Here is a 26,609-nt window from a genome sequence, read left to right as displayed (position 1 = left end):
GATCTCATGGCATCCAGACTCAATTGCAAGCTACTCCGATACGGGTCGAGGTTCAGGTATCCACAGGCAGAGCTGATAGATGCCTTAGCGGTGCCTTGGGGGTTCAGCCTCGCTTACATTTTTCCACTGTTACCACTTCTACCTCGTGTAGTGGCACGCATCAAACAGGAGCGAGCTTTAGCCATTCTTATTGCTCCTTCGTGGCCGCGGAGGATGTGGTTTGCAGATCTGGTGGGGATGTCATCCTCTCTGCTGTGGAGGTTACCCTGTCGCAGGGATCTGCTCGAACAGGGCCCCTTTCAACATCAAAATCTCGATTCTCTGAGGCTTACTGCGTGGAGATTGAACGCCTAGTCTTGGCCAGGAGAGACTTTTCTGAAGGTGTGATTGATACGCTAATTCAGGCAAGGAAGCCAGTCACTCGTCGCATCTACCATAAAGTGTGGAGGACTTACTTGTCCTGGTGTGAGAAGCATTGATATCCTTGGCATAAGGTGAAGGTATCTAGGATTCTGTCCTTTCTCCAAGACGGTTTGGTGAAGGGTCTTGCCGTCAGTTCCTTAAAGGGTCAGGTTTCGCCATTATCTGTCTTGTTGCATAGGAGACTCGCTGAGCTCCCTGACATCCAATCTTTTGTTCAGGCTCTGTCTAGAATCAGGCTTGTCTTTAGACAGTCTGCTCCCCCATGGAGCTTATTGCAGAGGGTTACATTTGAGCCTATGCATTCCAGTGACATTAAGATTCTGTCCTGGAAGGTTCTCTTCCTGTTGAACATTGCCTCGGCACGCAGAGTATCTGAACTGACTGCCTTGCAATGTGAGCCTCCTTATCTGGTTTTTCATGCGGATAGGGCTTTGATTTCTCCTTCTTTGTCCTTTTGGTTGAGGAGCTTGATTCGCTTGGCCTATGAGACAGCGGGACATCAGCCTCCTCAGAGGATCACGGCTCATTCAACTAGAGCTTTGGCTTCGTCTTGGGCCTTCAAGAATAAGGCCTCTATGGAGCAAATTTGTAAGGCGGCTACCTGGTCCTCCTTACATACTTTTACAAAATTTTACAAATTTTACGTTTTTGGGAGAAAGGTTTTGCAGGCTGTGGTGCCCTCAGATTAGGGTCTGCCCTTTACCCTCCCGGTTTCATTAAGTGTCCTCTAGAGCTTGGGTATAATTTCCCAACAGTAATGAATGAAGCTGTGGACTCTCCTCCCCTTTAGATGGAAAACATAAATTATGTTTACCTGATAATTTCATTTCCATCGAGGGGAGTAGAGTCCACGGCTCCCGCCCGTATCTCAGATGGGCGGACCAAAATTTAATTTATCTTCTGGCACCATTTATACCCTGATAGTTCTCCTACTGTTCCTTGTTCCCTCGGCAGAATGACTGAGGGGAGTGGGGGAAGTATTTAAGCCTTTGGCTGGGGTGTCTTTGCCTCCTCCTGCTGGCTAGGTTCTTAATTCCCAACAGTAATGAATGAAGCTGTGGACTCTCCTTCCCTCGATGGAAATGAAATTATCAGGTAAGCATAATATATGTTTTTTTGCATTTATTTCATATAATTTTGGATTTATCTAATTTATTAGCTTTTTCTCATTTTTTGCCTAAACCAGTATATTTGAGCTGTTGGCATTTGTCAGGGTTTGCAAATACATATAATCATGTAATAAATCATTTATTTCAAAACTATGCAAAATGATATCAAATTGCTAATAAAAAAAGAATAAGACCTGCATTTATCTGCATTAGGCAGATGCTATCATTATTAAAGGGACATTAAACTGCTGGGTACAAGTACAGTAGCATGGTTACTTGTTTGTCCTCTTGTGCCTGCCGTAGTCTTCCAACTTGTTCTCTTATTTAACCCTTTACAAATACTGCTTATTGAACCTCTGCATCTTCACACTGGCTGCTGCCATCTTGAAGTGTAATTATTCTTGCACCCTATGACAGAAGCACATTCACAGATAAGTGATATTGTTGTCTTCTTGAAGTCTTATTGTGCACAATACAGAGATGATTTTGCAGTGGCTGCATTGCTCTAAATTATTTGAGGATTTTGTTTTATATTTGTTATGTTAAACAAAAAACGGCAACTAAAGTAAAAACTGCTCTCTATTGGGAAGTCTAACTCAAAGTACATGAGTTACAAGATGTCGGCACCCTGAGTAAAGATGCAGAGCTTTACCAACTGGCTTCTGTAATGAGTTAAAATAAGAGAATGGCTTTAAAGAGAGCTGCAGGTGTAGGAGGAAAAGTAATTGCATGGTCAGTAGTAACTATGGTACTGTAGTTGTACCAAGCTGTTTAATGTCCCTTTAAATTAATTAGCCTTTGTATTTTACTTTCGCAGTGACCTCATATATTTTATTTTTTACCCCTGCAGAAAGCCAGAGAAAAGCCAAGTTCATATAGTTTTTCACAGACTTGTCCAGTGTAAGAAACAGATTTCCATCTTAATGGGAGGAGAGTCCACTGCTTCATTCATTACTTGTGGGTATTAAAAACCTGGCCACCAGGAGGAGGCAAAGACACCCCAGCCAAAGGCTTAAATACCTCCCCCACTCCCCTCATCCCCCAGTTATTATTTGCCTTTTGTCACAAGAGGTTGGCAGAGAAGTGTCGGAAGATTCTGAGTAGTCTCTTAAGGAGGGTAGTACTCTTCGCAATGGGGCTGGAGTTTTAAGTAGTCCTGTCAGTCTCTCAGTGAGGGCATGGGTGAAAGTTAGAGTCCGGAGATGCAGGGTGGAATTCTTCTGCAAAACCATCCCAACTCATATTAACAGCAATCAATGTTGACGAGTTTCGCTGCCTGCTTTCTGCTCTCAAGTCCATGTCAGGAGCAATGCTACTAACCTGTCACACTTGAAAGGCTGTGTTCCTGTTCCACGGCGTGAATTCTGGTAAGATCATTTCATTTTTTATACATGTATGATAATGCTAGAAGTCAGGGTCACAGTGTGACTCCTTTTATCTGTATAGAATCAAGTGGAGTAATCTTATATGTTTTTCATGATTCAGATAGAGCATACAATTTTAAGCAACTTTCTAATTTACTCCTATTATTAATTTTTCTTTGTTCTCTTGCTATCTTTATTGAAAAAGCAGGAATGTGATGCATAGGAGCCGGCCCATTTTTGGTTGAGAACCTGGGTTATGCTTGCTTATTGGTGGGTAAATGTAATCCTCCAATAATCGAGCAATATCCATGGTGCTGAACCTAATATGGGCTGGCTGCTAAGATTTACATTCCTGCTTTTAAAATAAAGATAGCAAGAGAACAAAGAAAATTTGATAATATGAGTAAATTAGAGGGTTGCTTAAAATTGCATGCTCTATCTGAATCATGAAAGAAAAAAGTTGGGTTCAGTATCCCTTTAAGAATGAATGGGACTAGATTGATTGTCTCTCCTCCTTTTAACAAATCGTTCCCGGTCCTGGACTCTCAATGGAGTTGTGAGGTTCTGTCCCTAAAAGGGATGGCACTATCTTCACCCTTGCTAACGTATTACTATCCCGTTTAAGGATAGCTCTTCGTTTTAAGAGCCCATGGATAAAGTATGGAAACTCTGTTAAGAAAGTTTTTTCAACATTCAGGATATTTGTTTCAACCGAAGGCAACCTTTGCCGCGGTTGCTAGAAAACTTCTTTATGGTATGACTCCTTATAGGATTGATCGGGGTGGAGAGGTTCTCTCGATGTTACTCAGGAAAGATTATGGCCTTGAGGGTTGCTAATTCTTTTATCTGTAATGCTATTAGGCAGATTATTCACCTAAATGCTAAGACTTCAGTTTTTTTCTGTTCAGGCCCGTTAGGGTCTGGCTGAAGTCATGGTCTGTGGATATGACTTCTAAGTCTAGACTTCTTTCCCTCCCCTTTAAGGGAATGATTTTGTTTGGTCCAGGCCTGGACTTAATTATCTCCACGATCACAGGGGGCAAGGGGCCCTTTGACCACAAGAGAATATGAACGAGTCTAAGGCACAATTTTTCATTCTTTTTGTTTTGATAAAGCCAATGTCAGCAGTCCTTCGCTAAGCCTGAGCAAACCAAGAGCTCTTGGAAGCCGGCTCAGTCCTGGAAAAAATCCAAGCAGTGCAAGAAGCCTGCCAAGTCTAAGTTGACATGAACGGGCAGTCCCTGGTCCTCTTCTGGATCGTTTAGGGGGCAGACTGTCGCTCTTTTCAGTCACTTGGTTCAGGGACATGCAGGATCCATGGGTCCTGGAGGTCATAGCTCAGGGTTACAAGATAGGTTTCAAGTCTCAGCTTACCAGAAAGGAGGGAAGCCTTTCTGGGGTGCGTACAGGATCTGTCCTCTTAGGAGTTATTGTCCTGGTGCCTATCACATTGAGAGGTTTGGGATACTATTCAAACCTTTTCGTGGTTCCAAAGAAGGAGGGAACTTCCGTCCGATTTGGACCTGTAGAGCTTAAACAAGTTTTTAAATGTCCCCTCGTTCAAGAGGGAGACAATTGGTCCATTCTTCCCCTCATTCGAGAAGGGCAGTTCATGACCACGATAGATCTGAAGGATGCTCCCTTCACGTACCAATCCTCAAGGACCACTTCCAGTTCCTAAGGTTTGCGTTCCTGGACCAGCACTTCCAGTTTATTGATCTTCTGTTTGGTCTAGTTGGTATAGTGGTGAGCATAGCTGCCTTCCAAGTAGTTGACCCGGGTTTGATTCCCGGCTAGCGCAGCATTCTCCAAGAAGTTTTTCAGAGAGTGGACCATTCAGAATCTTTCCTCTGTCTTCTTCGATCCCATGGATGGAAGATAAATCTAGAGAGAGTTCTCTTGTATCAAGTACCAGGGTAGAATTCTCGGGTACTATAATATCCTCCATTGACATGAGAACATTTCTAACAGACCAGAGACGTTGGTCGACATGTCTTTCCCTCCAGACCTCTGTGGCTCGGTGTATGGAGGTGATTGGTCTCATGGTGTCCAGCATGGACATCATTTCCTTTGCCAGGTTTCACCTCAGACTGTTGCAACTGCGCATGCTGAAGCAATGGAACGGCGATCATTAGGATCTGTCTCAACAGATTTCTCTGGACAAACGATCGAGAGAATCGCTCTCTTGGTGTTTTTGTTTGGATCCCTTGTACAAGGGATGTCCGTCTCAAGACCATCCTGGGTGATTGTGACTATGGTTGCGAGTCTGCCAGGAAGGCACAGGGCCTATAGACTCAGGAGGAAAAGCTCCTTCCCGATCGCATTTGGGATCTTCGGGCAATATACAATGCTCTGAAGGTTTCCAATCAGATAATATATCCTCGGTGGCTTACATCAACCATCAGGGGGGAAAAAGAGTAGCTCCCTAGCTATGAGGGAAATATCTCGGATTCTGGAGTGGGCGGAGACGCACATTTGTTCGCTGTCAGTGATCCACATTCCGGGTGTGGACAACTGGGAAGCGGATTTCCTCAGCAGACAATACTTTAATCCGGGGTATTGGTTTGCGAAAATTTGCAGCAGGAAGATCTTATGACGTCTCATTACCAAGTTACCCAGATATGGGTCGAGGTACAGGGATCCTCAGGCGGAGCTAAAAGATGCATTAGCAGAGCCTTGGAGGTTCAATCTAATTTATCTTTTACAGCCGTTACCACTACTTCCTAATGTAGAGGCTCGAATCAAGCAGGCATCAGTGATACTGATTATTCCGTCTTGGCCGCGAAAGATATGGTTCGCGGACTAGTGGGGATGTCGTTATCTCCTCCGTAGAAGTTACCTTGTCGCAGGGATCTGCTGACCAAGGTCTCTTTGTTCATCTATGTCTAGATCTCTGAGGCTGGCTGCGTGGTGATTGAACGCTTAGTCCTAGCCAAGAGAGGGGTTTCTGAGAGTGTTATTTTTACTCTCATTCAAACTTGTAGCTGGTTGCTCGTCACATCTATCATAAGGTGTGGAGGAGCTACTTATTCTGTTCTCCAGGATGAACTGGAGAAGGACTTTTCTGCAAGTTCCCTGAGCGGGCAGATTTGGGCCCTGTCTGTGTTACTGCACAAGAGGTTCGCTGAGCTTCCTGATGTGCAGTCACTTAGGATCAGACCTGTGTTTAGATCTATTGCTCATCCTTTGAGTTTGAATCTTGTTCTTTAGGTTTTGCACGGGCTTTGCAAAACTATTGTCTTGGAAGGTTCCTTTATCTGTGATTACTGCCTCGCTATGCGTCCCTCCTTATCTGGCTTTCCATGCTTATAAGGTTGTTCTTCGAACCAAGTTAGGTTTTCTTCCTAAGGTTGTGTCAATTCGCAACATCAATCAAGTGATTGTGGTTCCTTTCAACGTAATTCTAGATGTGGTTTGTGCCTTGAAGTCCTATATTCAGGCCACGTAGAAATTTAGACAAATTTCTTTCTCTGTTTATTCTCTTTCCGGGAAGCGTGGGGGTCAGAGGGCCTCTTCGACTTCCTTATCTTTGTGGCTGAGGAGTGTCTTTCGACAGCGGGACATAAGCCTCCTCTGAGGATTACGGCTCATTCAACTAGATCTGTGGCCTCTTCTTTTGGCCTTTAAGAATGAGGCTTCTATGGAGCAGATTTGTAAGGCGGCTACTTGGTCCTCTTTACATTCTTTTGCAACATTTTACAAATTTGATGTTTTGGTCAAAACCAGAGCTGGTAGTCAGACGAGCCGAGTCAGGAGCCAAAGCGAATAGTCAGACAAGCTGGACTCAGGAACAAGGAAAACAGCAGAGTCAGGAACAAGCCAGGGATCAGGAACCAGGAAGGACGTCAGGCAGCCAGGTAATACACAGGAACTCTCACAAACAGGTCTGAGACAACGCAAAGGCAAAGCATACTGAACAGAGGCCCTTTAAATAATAAGTGATGACATCACAATTCTGAGACTGCATCCTGTCTCACACGGATGATGCACACCAGTCTGGCCATAAAAGGAAGTGCAGGAAATGAGCAGCATCCCCCACAATGAACCATAGTCAGCAAGAGAGGTGAGTAAAATGGCTGCCAGCAGCACATGGCAAACAAAACAGGGAAAAAACCCTGACAGCTATTTGTTCCCACAAGTAATGAGTGAAGCAGTGGACTCTCCTCCCATTTAGATGGAAAACATAAATTATGCTTACCTGATAATTTCATTTCCATCTGTGGGAGGAGAGTCCACTGCTCCCACCCGTTTTTCCGGGGGTTGGACCTAAATTTAATATTATTCTTCTGGCACCATTTATACCCTGATATTTCTCCTACTGTTCCTTGTTCCCTTGGCAGAATGACTGGGGGATGAGGGGAGTGGGGGAGGTATTCATGCCTTTGGCTGGGGTGTCTTTGCCTCCTTCTGGTGGCCAGGTTCTTAATTCCCACAAGTAATGAATGAAGCAGTGGACTCTTCTCCCACAGATGGAAATTAAATTATCAGGTAAGCTAGTTTATTTTTTTAGAGTTCAATTTGTAACATTAAAGTCAGAATTAAACATTCAAGATAGCAGGGGTTAACATAGTAATATGGGGAGCAATAGTGCAATAATAGTGTTAGAACATTTCCTTTTACCACTTTTATGTCCCTTTAATTCCATTACTGGCACTTCTAGTGAACTTCTACCAGTCCCTAAGCTCTATGCATTTCCTCCTTGTCTTCCCTTATTGTCCAACCTTTGCTCTCCCTTCACACTCCATCCATACTTATATCCTACGCTGTCTTCAGCAAGCTTACACCATACTCTGCATCCAATGTCCCTTCATGTTTTCCAGCTCATTCCCTAGATGCTTTTCTTCTACTCTCCAAACTATTGTTTCACCTTGTCCCTTCTACCGTAGTAAATTGCTTGCTCTTAATCTCCTATGTTTGCTCTTTGCTTCTCTTACCCTTTTACTTTGTACCGTCCCTAGCTGTCCATCCCCACGTGTGCTTTCCCTTTTTGCTTACTCTTTGCATTTCCTTCACAATTGCTCCCTGCTTTCCTTCTGAACTTGCTTCCTGCACTTTATTTGCTCACGTTCACCATCACATTTTCCTCTTGAACTTTTCCACTTTCTTGCTGTTGTCCTTTTGCACTTGTTCCCTGCTATGGTTTTCCCAGTTACTCCATGTTCCTCTTTTCCATTTGCTTCCCACAGCTTTTCATGCTTGATCCCTGCTGTAATTTTCTGCATGCTTCCTGCTCCCCTTTTCCATAAGGGCCGTACACTCCTTTCCCAATTGCTTCCTGTTTTTCTTTTTCCCTTGCTCCCTGTTCCCCTTTTGTGCATGCTCCCGGTTCCCCTTTTGTGCATGTGTTCCCCTTTTGTGCATGTGTTCCCCTTTTGTGCATGCTCCCTGTTCCCCTTTTGTACATGCATGCTATCCCTGTTCCCCTTTTGTACATTCATGCTATCCCTGTTCCCCTTTTGTACATGCATGCGCCCTGTTCCCCTTTTGTACATGCATGCTCCCTGTTCCCCTTTTGTGCATGCTTCCTGTTCCCCTTTTGTGCTTCCTTCCCATTTCCCTTTTGTGCATGCTTCTCGTTCCCCTCTTGTGCTTGCTTTCGTTCCCCTTTTGTGCTTGCTTTCATTCCCCTTTTGTACTTGCTTCCGTTCCCCTTTTGTGCTTGCTTCCGTTCTCCTTTTGTGCTTGCTTCCGTTCCCCTTTTGTGCTTGCTTCCGTTCCCCTTTTGTGCTTGCTTCTCGTTCCCCTTTTGTGCTTGCTTCCGTTCCCCTTTTGTGCTTGCTTCCGTTCCCCTTTTGTGCTTGCTTCCGTTTTCCTTTTGTGCTTGCTTCCATTCCCCTTTTGTGCTTGCTTCCGTTCCTCTTTTGTGCTTGCTTCCGTTCCCCTTTTGTGCATGCTTCCTGTTACCCTTTTGTGCATGCTTCCTGTTACCCTTTTGTGCATGCTTCCTGTTACCCTTTTGTGCATGCTTCCAGTTCCCCTTTTGTGCATGCTTCCAGTTCCCCTTTTGTGCATGCTTCCTGTTCCCCTTTTGTGCTTGCTTCCGTTCCCCTTTTGTGCTTGCTTCCGTTCCCCTTTTGTGCATGTTTCCAGTTCCCCTTTTGTGCATGCTTCCTGTTCTCCTTTTGTACATGCTTCCTGTTCTCCTTTTGTGCATGCTTCCTGTTCCCCTTTTGTGCATGCTTCCTGTTCCCCTTTTGTGCATGTTTCCAGTTCCCCTTTTGTGCATGTTTCCAGTTCCCCTTTTGTGCATGTTTCCAGTTCTCCTTTTGTGCATGTTTCCAGTTCTCCTTTTGTGCATGTTTCCAGTTCTCCTTTTGTACATGCTTCCTGTTCTCCTTTTGTGCATGCTTCCTGTTCTCCTTTTGTGCATGCTTCCTGTTCTCCTTTTGTGCATGCTTCCTGTTCTCCTTTTGTGCATGCTTCCTGTTCTCCTTTTGTGCATGCTTTCTGTTCCCCTTTTGTGCATGCTTCCTGTTCTCCTTTTGTGCTTGCTTCCTGTTCTCCTTTTGTGCATGCTTCCTGTTCCCCTTTTGTGCATGCTTCCTGTTCTCCTTTTGTGCTTGCTTCCTGTTCTCCTTTTGTGCTTGCTTCCTGTTCCCCTTTTGTACATGCTTCCTGTTTCCCTTTTGTGCATGCTTCCTGTTCTCCTTTTGTGCATGCTTCCTGTTTCCCTTTTGTGCATGCTTCCTGTTCTCCTTTTGTGCATGCTTCCTGTTCTCCTTTTGTGCATGCTTCCTGTTTCCCTTTTGTGCATGCTTCCTGTTCTCCTTTTGTGCATGCTTCCTGTTCTCCTTTTGTGCATGCTTCCTGTTTCCCTTTTGTGCATGCTTCCTGTTCCCCTTTTGTGCATGCTTCCTGTTCTCCTTTTGTGCATGCTTCCTGTTCCCCTTTTGTGCATGCTTCCTGTTCCCCTTTTGTGCATGCTTCCTGTTCCCCTTTTGTGCATGCTTCCTGTTCCCCTTTTGTGCATGCTTCCTGTTCCCCTTTTGTGCATGCTTCCTGTTCCCCTTTTGTGCATGCTTCCTGTTCCCCTTTTGTGCATGCTTCCTGTTCCCCTTTTGTGCATGCTTCCTGTTCTCCTTTTGTACATGCTTCCTGTTCTCCTTTTGAGCTTGCTCTCCTATTCCATGTGCTCCCTGCATTATTTTTATTTATTGCACTGTGTTCTCCTTCTCCTACCAACACCTACCCTTTCTTTCAAACTCTAGTTCGCACACAAACTTCTTGTTATCTATTTTTTTCCCCGTCCCTTTGCTTTATGAATTCTATCCCCTTTCTCCCCTTTCTTATACACTTTCTTACTTCTTGGTCAACATACTCTACACTAGGCTTCTCTCCAATACATGCTCGTTGTGCTTCATTCTCTTCTGTATTTTGCTATATGCTATGTCACAAATCCTCACTTTTCTTTCCCACTTTCTGCTCTTTCTACAGATACTTCCTCCATACAAGCACTGCTCAAATCTTCTCTACATATTTTGGTGGCCTGACTCTTTCCCCCCCCCCCCCATTTCATGCTTCTGCTTCCTACACTCCATATTAACCCCCCTCCGTACTCAACCCCTATTCACATTCTCAAATGAGAGTCTCCAAGTCCACCGTAGCTGTAATGTCTGATATAATTGGATTCTGCATTCTAATCCATCTGTAAAGTATGCGCTGATTAAATTAGCCTAATAGATATTATTTCTTACATGACTGCATAATTTTGTCCTGATTGGTTCTGTGCTTCTCTAATGAGCTGCCCAATTTCCTGCTCTCTTGGTAATGCCGCAGAGTCTCCTTGCAGCCTCCCCAGTATGCTCTGTGCCACAGAGGTGGGGGTGCAGCACTGCTCTTTGCTCTCCTTGCTAGAATAAAAGTATGAGAATGCTGAGAGTAGTTGGCACAATGTGCAGCCCCAAGGCTGAGAAGTCTGCACAATATTTTCAGAAATTTAACAGAAAGTCTGGCATCAAAGAGAAATTAGGAGAGGATTGGGTAAAGCTGCTATAGTAGTATAGGCTACTGAATGGTTGGAAACTGAAATAGATAACCTTCACCTGTATTACAGAAGGGATGCCTGGGGAGGCAAGAAGGGATAAATAAGTGTAATTCGGGGTTAGAGGCATATTTTCTTGGCTATACACATCAGGTACATGTGTGCCTGTAGAACATGTTCCCTGTATTTGGGTGAAGGCAAAAAATTTAAAGGTGTCCAGGCTATATAAGGTATCTCTAAAAATGTAAAAGAATGTCTGTGCTAGAAATGAGACTCTGATTGTTTATGCATTGTAGATGTGTCTTTCTACCCCTCTATTGAAAAGACTTGGCTAGACTATTGTTATCACTGCTATTAAAGGGGCACGATTCAGACGGAGCATATCTTTTTGAAAAAAAAGTTTTTCAATTTACTTCTAGTACCAAATGTATTTTGTTCTCTTGATATCCTTTGTTTAAAAAAACAGGTAGGAGTGTTTGCCATTATGGAGCTGTATACGGTAGCAAATTTTCTAGAATGCTTTTAACAATTTTATACGTGTGCACGCTATCTACCTAGGTATTCTCTTGACAAAAGAATAGCATGAGAACAAAGTAAATTTGATAATAGAAGTAAACAGAGTTTTTTTCAGCTTGTATGATCTATCTTTATCATGTAAGAAAAATGTTGGTTTTAATGTGATCTAGCACTTAAAGGGATATGAATTTTTTTATTTCATGATTCAGATAGAGCAGGCAATTTTAAGCAAATTTCCAATGTACTCCTATTATCAATTTTTCTTCGTTCTCTTGGTATCTTTATTTGAAAAAGCAACGTAAGCTTAGGAGCCGGTCCATGTTCGAAAAGGGTCATGTGACCTATTATGCTTTTATTTAAGGGATCTTGTAAGCATGTTGTCATTTCTGTCATGGAGAGGGACAATGCCATTTCACTATCTGTTGCCATGCATGCATTTGCCATGTGATATCTATAGGGCTATGTGAAAGAGGAAATTCTCTTTTGTCCCCCTTGTCTCTAGATTCCTTGTAAAGACCTATGACAGGGTATACAGCTGATCTCATTGCTAGCTCTATACAAATATACACAGCTGTTAGGTGAGGTTTGTACAATACATAGTCACTGTCTGCACAATATATCAAATATACAGCTATTAGCTAAGTAGTGTGAGTATGGAATACAATCAATAATCATAAAGCTACTAATGGCAGGCAAATGTTTTGGCACAATAAAACAATTAAACAGACAGTAAAGCTGTTTTTTCCTCTGTACCATTAAATTAACCATCTTTTGTACTGGCATTTAATTGTTGACAGAGTTGTCAAAGCGGCTGTTTAATTGTTCTTTAACTCCTGAAATACCAGGTCTCCAGATCCCCCAGGCCGCTTATCCAGCAAAGCTTATTTTTTATTTTCAGTTTGGTGTTATTGAGCGGTACAGACAATTAGAGCCATATAACCTTCTTCATTGACTAAAAGTACAGTGAGTTCCCATGTTTCTGGTGTAGCTGAAATGGTATTGTGTTTTTCTTCATAAATGGAAAGAGTCCACAGCTGCATTCATTACTTTTAGGAATTCAGAACCTGGCCACCAGGAGGAGGCAAAGACACCCCAGCTAAAGGCTTAAATACCTCCCCCACTTCCCTCATCTCCCAGTCATTCTTTGCCTTTCCTCCCAGAAGTCAGAAGTTTTTGATAGTCTCTTATGGAGGGTAGTACTCTTCGGCATGGGACTGGAGTTTTAAGTAGTCCTGTCAGCCTCTCAGTGACAGCATGGGTGAAAGTTAGAGTCCTGAGATAAAGGGAGAGTCTTTCTGCGAAACCATCCCGACTCATATTAACAGCTCCACAAGCAATCAGCGTTGACGAGTTTCGCTGCCTGCTTTTTTCTCTCAAGTCCATGCAGAAGCGACACTACCATCTGTCACACTTGAAGGGCCGTGTTCCTGTTCCACGGCGTAGATTCCAGTAAATTGTTTTATTTTACTTTCATCATGGATGTATTGTAATTACAACTGTTTGTCCGAGAGTGGCTACAACCTTTCGGGGATAACTTTAACATAGATTCTCAATGAGGCTCCTTTTTGTATTTTGGAATCAAGGGTTAATATCTCCTGAGGGGGGTTTTTGAACAGGGGGGTTTATAATCATGTTTATGTGATTCTGTCTGCTACTGTGTAGTGTTGCTTCGGCTCATGGCTATTTTGGAACATAACGGCCTATGTCTAGTGACGTGGCCTTTATGGTCGGGCGCGCTTTTGCATGGACTGCACGGTTTACCTTGTGACTGGGCGTGGCCACATTTTGGCTTTCCGTTTCCACATGCCTGACCGTGTGGCGATGGAGAAATCCTGGTCCTCTGGTGTCTGGTTACCTGGAGGTGGTGAGTGCCCCAGCCATTGGGGGTGTAAGGTGCCGTTTTAGATTTTTCTTATTGATCAATTTTTTATTCAATATCCCAGTTATGGGGGATTCAGATTTATTGGAGACAGATGTCTCTGATTCAGACTCTACTTCTTGCGAAGAATATGAATTGGCCCGGGTGATACATGCCCATCAGTTATGTTCCGAATGCCGTTTTAGAGTGCTCTGTTCCTCGGGATCTGGGAATCAGATGCCCACTGAGCTATCCGCCTCTGGGGATTCTATTTCCCATGAGGCGAGTTCCATACCACCAACTCTTACTACGCATGCAGGTAACCTAAACGCTACTTATCTTTTATGAAGTGTGGCCTGTTCCCACCGGAGGTTACAACGCGGTTTTGCATAGCCATATCTTTGGCACTGGCACATCTCACCTCCCAGGAGTGTGCTTATGATATTGTCCGTGTTCCTTTAACCGGGGCTCGTCAGGCATGGGATCACCTGGTCCATGGTCCAGTTCAGCCCTCCGGGGGAGCGACTGCCCCTAAAGCCTCAGGGGGTCAACCTTCGGGGCGGGTGTTTTCTTTTGTCCTTGCGGAGGTATGTTGCGTCTTTCGTTATAGACTGGCGCACCTTCGTGTTCTACTGAGGCACGTTTTGGCGTTGCTGGAGGATCCCACTCTTAATGGGTCTGGGGATTCTCAGTCTTAATCTTCAACTGGCTTGCTTACATAGACATAAGGGGATGAAGTAATCTTCTTATAGTCTTTGTTCCATCTCGGGGGAGATTCTATGTGGCCTTGACAGTGCTGGTCCTGACTGGGTACAAATCCTTCTGTCTTTGAGGCCTAGTTCAGACACATGGCGCCTTTTTATGCCCGGCTGGTCCGGTGAGGACGCCTATGGATCACAATATGATTTGTGTTGTTTACTTGTTATTTTACAAGCTTCAACTAGCATCCTGAAAGGACTTAATGGTCCGTGGTTGCTTAGAGGCATGGAGGATTGGTTCAGTCCTCATTTGCCTTTCAATCTAGTGGTCCGGGACTCAATTGAGATCCGCGGCGACATGCTGAGTCTTTTCCAATTTTTCCGGGAACTAGAGTGTTCCTTCCCGTTGTGGGTTGGAGGCTTGAAGGATTTAGGTCCTTCATACCGCTGTTCTTAAGGTTTTGCCTTTCATGGTCTCTTTGGAAGTGTCCTTTTTTCGACTTGTTCCTTTTAGAGGCTCTCTTCCTTTGGGTCGAGACTTTCTGGACTTTTTCCGTTTTTTCTGGCAGCTTTGACCACTTAATTAGGAAGTGAAGGCCATGAGGCTGTCTTCCTTCGGGAGTTAGTCGTCTCCATATCAGGGGCGATAGGAGGTGCTGCCTCCTTGAAGGTGGACCTCTAATCTGAATGCATTTTGTCAGTGTTTCATCACTAGAGGGCGTTAGTTCATGTGTTTCATATAGATAACACTGAGCTCATGCACGTAAAGTTACCTAGGAGTGAACACTGATTGGCTAAAATGCTAGTCTGTCAAAAGAACTGAAATAAGGGGGTAGTCTGCAAAGGCTTACATACAAGGTAATCACAGAGGTAAAACGTATTTTTATAACCTCTGTTGGTTATGCAAAACTAGGGAATGGGTAATAAAGAGATCATTTCTCTTTTTAAACAACATAAATTCTGCAGTTGACTGTCCCTTTATTGGGTGAACCAATAGCATGAGGCATATATGTTTAGCCACCAGTCAGCAGCTCCTGAGCCTACCTAGATATCCTTTTCAGCAAAGGATACCAAGAGAACAAAACACATGAGATAATAGAAGTAACACATGCTCTATCTGAATAATGAAAGAAAAAATTAGGGTTTCGTGTCCCTTTAAATCTCTGCTACTGGTAACCAAGGTTTTGAACCACCAATCAAGAGTTAATATTCCTGGTAAGGGGATTATTGAACGGGGGGGTTTATACATGATATGTTTATTGTGTTATTGCTGCGTTATGTGCGAGATGAGGCTCTGGCAATAGTGGAACCTTCAGGTTGACTTCCGGGAGTATTACGCGGCCGGTTTTGGCACGTTTCTCCTTAGTGTAGGGGCGGTCCTGCAAGGCATTCCATGTGACCGGGTGTGGCAGTCTCCACGTCCTCTGTTGATCAGCGACTCAGGAGACAAAGAGGTTTCTGTAGTCCGGGTCTTAGGAGGTGGTGAGTGCCCCGGCCATTGGAGTATAAAGGTGCCTGTTTATTAAATTGTCTAGTCCATAATAAAAGCGCAAGCTGTGGAGGACTCTTGACGCGTTAGAGGGTACTTCTCTTTTTCAAAGTTTCATGCCTGTGTTTATTGTGAGGAGATTCTTGTAGATCAGCCTGCTCAACTTCATTCCACCTGCCTCGATAAGGTTGCAACATTTAAAAATAAAGGGATGTCTAGCACTACTGAGCCGTCCACCTCTGAGGGTTCCCCGTCCCGTGAGGTGCTTTTCCTGCTTTCATCTCCAAGTGCACATGCAGTGCCCCAGGGTCCAACCATTACTCCTACGAGAGAGATTCGATGGCCGTCAGATTTTGCGGATCAACTGCAAATGGCGGTATCAAAAGTGATCCATGCCTTACCATGTTCTGCTAAGTGCAAGCGTAGGGCGTATCAGAGCGGCCCGACCCAGGGGTCGTCTACGCCTATGCAATTGCCTGAGGCGTTATACAATGACGAGGCCCACTCCGACTCTTCAGAGGAGGCTCCCTCTGGGTCGGAGTCCGTATCATCTCATCCTTCGGCCGCGGAAGCGCCTGATTTTAGGTTTAGGATGGAGAATTTGCGCTTTTTGCTGAAGCAGGTGCTGGCTACTCTGGAGATTACGGAGCCAAAGCTTCCGGAGGAACCTTTGATTCCTAAGCTTGATAAGGTATACGATGACAGAGTGGTGCCCCAGACCTTCCCGGTTCCTGTTAAGATGGCTAATATTATTAGGAATGAATGGGACCGATTAGGTTCTTCCTTTTCCCCTTCTTCCTTTAAGAAACTGTTCCCCTTCCGGACTCTTATCTCGAGCTGTGGAGGACTGTCCCTAAGGTGGATGGTGCTATTTCCATGCTCTAGGATAGTTCGTCGTTTAAAGAGCCCATGGATAAAAAGTTAGAAAACACGTTAAGGAAAATGTTTCAGCACACAGGGTTTGTTTTTCAGCCGTCAGCGAAGCCCACCGAGACAAAATCGGCATGAAGGGGCAGCCCCCGACTAGTCTCCGGCCAAGTAGAGGGCAGATTGTCTCTCTTTTTCAAAGCCTGGTTGCAGGATGTTCAGGACCCTTGGGTTCTGCAGGTTGTCGCCCAGGGTTACAGGATCGGATTCAGGTCCCATCCGCCATGGGGCAGATTCCTCCGGTCAAACCTGTCTTCAAGACCAGAAAAGAGAGAGGCTTTTCTAGAATGTGTGAGGGATCTAGAATGTGTGAGGGACTGTTATCGTACCAGTACCCCAAGCAGAAAGGGGTCTAGGGTACTATTCAAATCTGTTTGTGGTTCCAAAGAAGGAAGGCACGTTCCACCCGATTCTGGACCTAAAGTGTTTAAACAAGTTTCTGAGTGTTCCATCGTTCAAAATGGAAACGATCAGAACGATTCTGCCCATTGTTCAAGAGGGACAGTTCATGATGACAATAGACTTGAAGGATGCTTACCGACATGTTCCGATTCACAGGGACCACTTCAAGTGCCAAAGATTTGCGTTTCTGGACCAACATTTCCAGTTTGTGGCCCTTCCTTTCGGTCTGGCGATGGCCCTGAGAGTCTTCACGAAGGTTCTGGGGGCACTACTTGCAGTGGCCAGATCCAGGGATCTGTGGCGCCCTATTTGGATGACATCCTAGTCCAGGCGCCGTCGTTCAGCCTAATAGAGGATCATTCGAGGGCTCTTCTTTTCTTGCTCCAATCTCACGGTTGGAAGATCAACTCAGGAAAGCGTTCCCTGGTTCCCAGCAACAGGGTGGAGTTTCTGGGCATGATAATAGACTCTATGTCCATGAAAATATTTCTCACAGATAAACGACGCAGGAAGATTGTGTCCACCTGTCTTGCCCTTCAGTCCTCCTCAAGCCCTTCGGTAGCTCAGTGTATGGAGATAATCAGACTCATGGTCTCCAGCATAGACGTCATCCCTTTCACCAGGTTCTATCTCAGACCTCTTCAATTGTGCATGTGTAGACAGTGGAACGGAGATCATTCAGATCTATCACAGCGGATATTCATGGATGCTTGGACCAGGGACTCCCTCTCTTGGTGGATCTGTCCGGAGCATCTGTCCATGGGGACATCCTTTTTGAGACCATCCTGGGAGATTGTGACCATGGACACGAGTCTCACAGGATGGGGAGCTGTTTGGGGTGCCAGGATGGCACAAGGAAAATGGACCCAGGAGGAGTCTCTCCTTCCGATAAATATTCTGGAACTTCAAGCAATATACAATGAGGGCGTGGCCTCTTTTGGAGTCGTTCAGCTTTATCAGATTCCACACCGACGCTTAGTCTTAGCCAAGAGAGTTTTTTCTGAAAGTGTAATTGACACTCTAGTTCAGGCAAGGAAGCCAGTCACTCGTTGCATCTACCATAAGGTGTGGAGGACTTACTTGTCCTGGTGTGAGAAGCATGGATTTTCTTGGCATAAGGTGAAGGTATCCAGGACTCTGTCCTTTCTCCAGTAGGGTTTGGAGAAGGGTCTTGCCGCTAGTTCCTTAAAGGGACAGATTTCGGCATTATAAGTCTTATTGCTCAGGAGACTCGCTGAGCTTCCTGACATTCAATCTTTTGTTCAGGCTCTGTCTAGAATCAGGCCTGTCTTTAGACAGTCTGCTCCCCCATGGAGCTTAATCTTTGTCCTTAAGGTATTGGAGAGGGTTCCGTTTGAGCCTATGCATTCCATTGACATTAAGATTCTGTCCTGGAAGGTTCTCTTTCTGTTGGCTATTGCATCGGCACGCAGAGTATCTAATCTCGCCACCTTGCAATTCAAGCATCCTTACCTGGTTTTTCATGCAGATAAGGCGGTTCTTCGCACCGGTTTGGGGTTTCTTCCCAAGGTGGTGTCTAACCATAACATCAATCAGGAAATAATTGTTCCTTCTTTGTGTCCTAACCCTTCGTCTTCTAAGGAGAGGTTACTTCATAATCTGGATGTGGTTCGTGCCTTGAAGTTCTATCTTCAGGCTACAAAGGATTTCAGACAGTCTACATCTCTTTTTGTGGTGTATTCAGGGAAGCGCAAGGGGCAGAGGGTCTCTTCTACTTCTTTGTCCTTTTGGTTGAGGAGATTGAGTCACTTGGCCTATGAGACAGCGGGACATCAGCCTCCTCAGAGGATCACGGCTCATTCAACTAGAGCTGTGGCTTTGTCTTGGGCCTTCACAAATAAGGCCTTTATGGAGTAGATTTGTAAGGTGGCTACCTGGTCCTCCTTACACACTTTTATAAAGTTTTATAAATTTGATGTTTTTGCTTCTCCCGAAGCTGCTTTTGGGAGAAAGGTTTTACAGGCTGTGGTGCCCTCAGATTAGGGTCTGCCTTTTTACCCTCCCGGTTTCATTCAGTGTCCTCTAGATCTTGGGTATATGTTTCCCAAAAGTAATAAATGAAGCCGTGGACTCTCCTCCCCTTTAGATGGAAATAAAATTATCAGGTAAGCATAATTTATGCTTTCTATCATGGGGAGGAGAGTCCACGGCTCACGCCCGTAATTCCAGTGGGCGGGCCTACATTTAATTTATCTTCTGGCACCATTTATACCCTGATATTTCTCCTACTGTTCCTTGCTCTCCGCAGAATGTCTGGGGGATGAGGGGAGTGGGGCAGCTATTTAAGCCTTTGGCGGGGGTGTCTTTGCCTCCTCCTGGTGGCCAGGTTCTTTATTCACAAAAGTAATGAATGAAGCCTTGGACTCTCCTCACCACGATGGAAATAAAATTATCAGGTAAGCATAATTTGTTTTTTATTGTTTGAATGATGTTGTTTTCATCAGTGTAATTAAAGCTTGTCCAGTTTGATGGGGAATTGTTTTGGGGTCTTCTAAAGTCCTGTGACAGTTTTAGTTGATGATGGCATGTTAGAACGGATGGCTGATAGTTGACAATGAAGAGAGCAAAACTCCTCAAATTTTAACTGATTGAAGGCTGATATACTATTTAGGCAAGTTTGATTGCACCGTTTTTAAACTGTGCAAAATAGCTGGTCTGGTCTATTTTTTGCTTCTGTGATTTATTGAGAGAGGGAATTGTGTTTTTCTGTGTGATTGTTTATTGGTAATCATTTGTGTGTTCTACCAGTTTGTTTATTTTTTACTGTTTCATCTCTCTGATAGTACTGTCAAACCAAGGAGCCTTATGTTGACTGGTAAGGGAGTGCATATTGGGGCAATGGAGTCCAGGACATTCTTCCCATTTATATTATAGTGTTCTACCATAGCATTGACATTGTCACAGCGGTTTAACATATGGGTAAAATTAAGATTAGATATGAGTATCTGTGGGGTTACGCCCTTTAGTGTTCGAAAACTAGTCATCTCCACAGGAGCAGGGGTGTATGAGTGACTAGTTACAGAGAGGTTAATAGAGTGGTTCTCAGACCACATGAGTGTATTATAAGGCTTAGGACTTTTACACACTTGTGGGTTAAAGTATATATATGTGTGTATATGTGTGTGTGTTTCATCCAATCTAGTATTAATATTTCTCTATTGGTTCCTAAAAAGCAATGTATTTTCTTATTGGCCCTTCTACCCTGTCTTAAATATCTAACAAAATCTGCAGACACAGATCAGTACAAATCAGTGGGTGTGATATGAGAGTGCCACTAGTCTCTAGCAACCTAGTAACTAGCAGTGTAATAAGCTACTGCTTTTTGTGACTAGTGGTCTGTGAATGTCTAACTGGCAGTGCGATAGGTTAGTGTCTTGTCACCAATAGCTAGTGAGTGTGTGATAGATTAGTGTCTTGTCTCTAATGGCCAGTGAGTGTAGTGTTGTAGGCCAGGATCTTTGAGATTGTAACTGTACGATAAGCTATTGTCTCTTACCACCAATGTCCAGGGAGAGTGATAGGTTAACATCTTTTGTCACTAGTGGTCTGTGAGTGTCTACCTGTCAGTAGGATAGGTTAGTGTCTCTGGTCACTAGTAGCCAGTTAGTGTGTAGATGGGGGGGGGGGGGGCGATAGGTTAGTGTCTCTAGTGGCCAGTGAGTGTAACTAGCAGTGTCTGTGGTTACTTGTGGCCAGCGTGTGGATAGCAGTGTGATCGGCTAGTACCTGTAGCCAGTGACACTGCCAACTACACACATTTATTGAAACTGTAGATAAGAACCAAAAGGCCCATCAAGTCTACCCATATTACATGTTTCTCTTTCCTTAGGATAGACTTATGCATGGCCCAAACATTTTTGAATTGTTTTACAGTCCCTGTGTGTACCACCTCTATTGAAAGTTTATTCTATGAATCAACCACCCTTTCTGTAAAAAGGTTCTTCTCAATTTTTCATCATGCCACCTCTTTCCCTTCTCTCCTCTTAACTAGACCACTAGTTAAGAGACACATTGGCATATCACACCACCAGCTACAAAGTCACTGGCCAGTAGTAGTCTTTAGTAGCCAGTGAGTGTGTAGATGGCAGTGTGATAGGTTAGTGTCTCTGGTTACTAGTGGACAGTTTGTGTGTATATAGTAATATGATAGGCTAAAATCTCTAGTCACTAGTAACCATTGAGTGTGTAGCTGGCTGTGTGATGGGCCAGTGCGTCTATTGTCAATAGTGGCCATTGAGTGTGTAATGGGTCAATATCTTTTTTCACTAGTGGCCAGTGAGTGTGTAGCTGGCAGTATGATAGACCAGTGTGTCTATTGTCACTAGTGGCAATGAGTGAGTAGCTGGCAGTGGGATGGGCTAGTGTGTCTCTTGTCACTAGTGGCCATTGAGTGTGTAGCTGGCAGTGTGATAGGCCAGTGTGTGTCTCTTCACTAGTGGCCAGTGAGTGAGTAGCTGGCAATGTGATGGGCCAGTGTCTCTTGTGACTAGTGGCCAGTGAGTGTGTATCTGGCAGTGTGGTAGGCCAGTGTGTCTCTTGTCACTAGTGGCCAGTAAGTGTTTAGCTGGCAGTGTGATGTGTCAGTATCTCTTGTCACTAGTGGCCATTGAGTCTGTAGCTGGCAGTGTGATAGGCCAGTGTGTCTCTTGTCACTAGTGGCCAGTGAGTGTTTAGCTGGCAGTGTGATGGGCCAGTGTATCTCTTGTCACTAGTAGCCAGTGAGTGTGCAGCTAGCAGTGTGATCGGCCAGTGTCTCTTGTCACTAGCGGCCATTGAGTGTGTAGCTGGCAGTGTGATAGGCCAGTGTGTTTCTTGTCACTAGTGGCCAGTGAGTGAGATGCTGGCAGTGTGATGGGTCAGTGTATGTCTTGTCACTAGTGGCCAGTGAGTGTGTAGCTGGCAGTGTGATGGGTCAGTGTGTGTCTTGTCACTAGTGGCCAGTAAGTGTGTAGCTGGCAATGTGATGGGCCAGTGTGTGTCTTGTCACTAGTGGCCAGTGAGTGAGTAGCTGGCAGTGTGATGAGCCAGTGTGTGTCTTATCACTAGTGGCCAGTGAGTGAGTAGCTGGCAGTGTGATGGGCCAGTGTGTGTCTTATCACTAGTGGCCAGTGAGTGAGTAGCTGGCAGTGTGATGAGCCAGTGTGTGTCTTGTCACTAGTGGCCAGTGAGTGAGATGCTGGCAGTGTGATGGGTCAGTGTGTGTCTTGTCACTAGTGGCCAGTGAGTGAGATGCTGGCAGTGTGATGGGTCAGTGTGTGTCTTGTCACTAGTGGCCAGTAAGTGTGTAGCTGGCAGTGTGATGGGTCAGTGTGTGTCTTATCACTAGTGGCCAGTGAGTGAGTAGCTGGCAGTGTGATGGGTCAGTGTGTGTCTTGTCACTAGTGGCCAGTGAGTGAGATGCTGGCAGTGTGATGGGTCAGTGTGTGTCTTTTCACTAGTGGCCAGTAAGTGTGTAGATGGCAGTGTTATGGGTCAGTGTGTGTCTTGTCACTAGTGGCCAGTGAGTGTGTAGCTGGCAGTGTTCAGCAACCCACAAGTGTGTAAAATATCAGCACCACTTCCCACTGCTCCTGTAATAGGCCTAATAAATTAGCTTTATTTAACCATCAATGCTGCCGCTGTTCTTGGCTTCATAAAACACTGATCCCATTGATCGGCTGCTCAAGAATATTTATGTGCTGGACGTCAGTTAGTGCATAAATCCACCATGGTGAGCTATGGCTACAGGCAAGAAATGACTTCCATATAACACTATCGTACACACACACTGATGTGTTCCAGCTGCACGAGCACAAAATGGCCTGAATACACTACTCTCTGTATAATATAGACACTTCATTTTATGTGTAATACAGGGATCTGATGCTCTATGTATATAATACAGATACCCACTAGTTTTGTATAAAAGACACTGAATACAGATGTGTGTTCTGCTGTCTGTATAAAACAGATTGTCATGTACACATGAGCTGGTGTGTAATACTGATACATCTGATACTGATACATCTCTGTTTCTGCTTATACCTTCTGCATCCTTTCAGTGGATTAATACTGATAACCACCAGTGGTGTCTGAAATATAAGAGATAATGATACATTCTGTAATAATCAGTGTGTGAAATAAACACACTACTCTGTATAATAGACACATACATCATCCCAAGCTTTTTATATGTGAAGTATTCACCCTGTACAAAGTCACACTTCCTCCTACCTTGGCAACCTGGCCTAGCTCAGAAAGTATGCAGCCCCAGCTGGCCATCTGCTAAGTATTTCCTGGCCCTTGCACTGGGTTCTCCCCCTGCAGAGAGAGCGTCCCCTTACTCCATTCCCTGTATTGTCTCCGACTTCTCTTCCGGCTCCTCTTCCACCTTGTTCCTCTGCTGTAGGCTGAATGTGTCTGGGGCCAAATTCCTTGCAGCTAGGGGACCCCCCACAGCAGCAAGTCACTTGTCTGTCTTCCCTTGAGCCTATATTAACCCCATCACGCTTGCACATTCTATCTAATGAAATAGCCCCATCATGCCTGCACATCAGAATTAACCCCATCATGCCTGTGCATTGTACCTGCTGAGTTAAATCCCATAATGCTCTTTCATTCTATTTAAAATATTCTATTTGTTTTATCCTAATCAGTCCTACACATTCTACTTGGCTGAATTAAACTCATCATTCCTGCACATTAACTCCATCACGCATACTTATGGTACCTGCTGAGTTAACCCCCATCATTTCCCCTTATTCTACTTAAAAACAGCCCTAGAATATCTTGTTACCCCCAAAGGTGTAGTTTTATTTTCTTATGGCTTTTTAATGCATACACTTTTTTTGATTTTTATATGAGCAATATAATTTTCCATAGTGATTTCCACTGTTTGTTTTGCATTGTTTATTAACCTGCTATCAGACTGTTATCTCAATTGCTTGCACATACGGTTTCACAAAATCATTGCCAATTACTGAAGGGTAGTGGAAATTCTGTAGGGTTAAATGATGCCTTAAATAAAGCTTAAATTGCTTTTTAAAAAAACAACAACTAGGTGACAGTGTGACAATAGATACAATCAGAGCGGCCCATTCAATCTGCCCATGTTATTTTAAGCCCTCAATCATTTTTTGGTTTAATTTTATGATGGTGCAGCCCTAAGAAAATATGAGTTAAAGGGATGTTAAACAGTAAATAAATGCTAGCCATAATGTTGTATTCAAAGCAAAGATTAGCCTTAGAATAATATGAAGATGTATTTTCACAATTATATTAGTTGTTGAAATATTGAAGTTTAGTTTTTAAAAAGTAGTTTTTTTAAAGTAATAGGCACCGCCATGTTTGAACTAGTTTTCTATTTATCTCTCTCTTCTACTGGGAACAATTAAAGTGATGGTAATTTGAGCTTTCTGGAATAGGGTCATTAGGTTACATATATTATATATATATATTAAAGTCGCTGATTTTTTTTTAATTTTAAAAATTATATTTTAGATGTTACTATTTACCTTTCCTTCCTCCGTCCCTTTACAGTTCCAGGTTTTGACATTTTGTGAAGTAGAGAGCAGTTCTACCCGCCCTCTACGTAGGCATCCAGGTGCGCTCCCGAGCTTGCCTAATATGCTCATGCGCAATTCTCCACTATCTGCTCCAATTTAAACAATGTGTCACGAGATTCATTGTTTACTGCTGGAGCAGAGAGTTGTAGATCCCTACGATTTCAAATCTATTTATGCGATCATGATTATATGTTTATAACCTTATAACAGATTGATGCTAACTTTTTCTTGAATTAGGTCATTAAAACATTTGCTGAGTGTTTTTCGTTAATAAAATTATTTTGTAATATTACGATTTTTAACATGCTGCTTTCCAGTATACCATAACTTGATATAAATCAGGCAATAAAGTAGTAAGTAAAACTCAGTGGAATTTAGAAAACCAACAATTTTTACAGGAAAGGAAAACAAAATAAATAATGAGTTTATTCAAAAACAATTTAACCACAGATAATTAAACATTTATATAAAAATGTTGTACTGTTTAAATGTCCATTTTTATTTTCTGTGTTATATCTGCTGAGGCCTCCTTCCATGTATCTACTACTCATTTGCAGCAGATTACTATGTTAGATTGCCATCATTCACTATCTTTTTTTTATTTATTTGTATAGGATATGGTTTCTTCATATGCATTTAAATTTCAGCAAAATATGTATGTTTCATACCTTTGGATACACTCACTACCTGAAATAGAGGAATTATTTATATCTATTTACAAAGGTTCCTCAACAGATAAATTGTGTCACAGTCTCCGAGGAAAGAAAGCCCCTGAACATACTGTTTGTTTAATTATATACAAGTAACTGGCACACAAAAAAATATGACACAGAAAATGATTGTAACATTTGATATTTCACTGTACAGTGCTTTAGAAACCCTTTTAAATGCCCACATAACCCAACTGCACCATTGAATGAAGGACGCCTCACATCCTTCTCTCTACACAGTTAATTGAAAAGCTTTGATTAGACTTCTAAACGTGTCAGTGCCCCAGCTCTGTGTGATATGTAAACGCCCCTTTGTTCTCCTTGCTTAGAGGCCACTTGGCATGTACAGGAAGCAGTGTAAAGAGCATCCACATTTACCCTTTTAGGAAACTGTTTACACAGTGGGATTATTGATGGATTAAAGCCAACCTGACACTAGATTATCTCTAAAGATGTAAACAGAGCCAGAAGCACTAAACCCTTCACCTCCCTTCCCTTGGTGCTCCAAGGTTTTAACAGGATCCCCTGCTCAGTGATCCGTATATCTCCCTTCCTAATAATCCACAGATCCCCTCTTTTCAGTCTCACATAGATATCTCCCTCAGTCTTTTTCACATCCCTTTTTATTTTCCCAAAGGATCCCCCTAGGGTTGGAAAAAAATACTTATTTGCATAATCACCCCAAACTCTTGTTACTGTTAATTTTTAAACTGAAAGTGTCTTTCTAAATATATTTTTCTGCCCATTGCCTGTGTTACAACCTAGATCACCTACTTATCTAGACTCATCTCCCTCCTCAGCTTCACACACTGTTTTCCTCCTTGGCCTTTTATTTATCTCTCCTATGAAATGTGTTTTCCTCTTCAGACACATATTACCCTCTAGTTAGTACAGGTCCTTTTGCTCACACAGGTCCCAATGGCTACATCCCCAACCTCTCACAGCATCTCTTTTATTGAAGCCTGTTTTTGCTCCTATAAAATTATCTTCTTGTCCTCCTATATTTGTCCTTCCTCATAAACCCCACTGACACCTTAGGCCTCCCTAGTTAATTACAATCGTCTACATGTTGTACCTTCCATACCTCCCGGAAATCATCTTCTTTCACGTTGCTTAAAGCCCCAGGCTTAGGTCTTGTGACATTCAAAAAGGGTTCCTTCCTCAATCTGCCTAGAGCACCTTTTTCTCTTCCTGTTCCCTGACATGTCACATTTTTCCTTTGCAGGGAGGAGAAAGAGCGTTGGATACGGGCTAAATATGAACAAAAACTTTTCCTCGCACCCCACACTTGCCGGGATATGCCCCTGGGACAGCAACTCCTGCGAGCCACAGCAGAAGAGGATCTCCGGACTGTAATACTGCTCATTGCACATGGCTCGCGGGAGGAGGTGAATGAAACCTGTGGTGAGGGAGACAGGCGGACAGCTCTTCATCTGGCCTGCCGCAAAGGAAATGTGGTATTAGTGCAACTGCTCATTTGGGTAAGTTTCCTATTGGAAGACTAAACATGAAAATTGAGCTGTTTGTGTGTGCAAGCCAAGACTGATGCTTGTTCTTCGTTAGTAAA

The 26,609-nt window shown here is 43.7% G+C and overlaps 1 protein-coding gene across 1 annotated transcript in view; it reads left to right on the top strand.

Annotated features, from left to right (window-relative positions):
* LOC128659928 (arf-GAP with GTPase, ANK repeat and PH domain-containing protein 1) overlaps positions 1 to 26,609 on the top strand; it is a 254,122-nt gene that overhangs the window by 222,588 nt on the left and 4,925 nt on the right. The window contains exon 12 of the mRNA XM_053713516.1: positions 26,268 to 26,523. Coding sequence (XP_053569491.1) covers positions 26,268 to 26,523 — 256 coding nt within the window. The remainder of the gene's footprint in view (positions 1 to 26,267; positions 26,524 to 26,609) is intronic.

Source organism: Bombina bombina, chromosome 1 (genome assembly GCF_027579735.1).
Source record: "Bombina bombina isolate aBomBom1 chromosome 1, aBomBom1.pri, whole genome shotgun sequence".
In the NCBI taxonomy this organism is placed as follows: Eukaryota; Metazoa; Chordata; class Amphibia; order Anura; family Bombinatoridae; genus Bombina; species Bombina bombina.
This window is presented reverse-complemented; position numbering and strand designations above follow the sequence as displayed.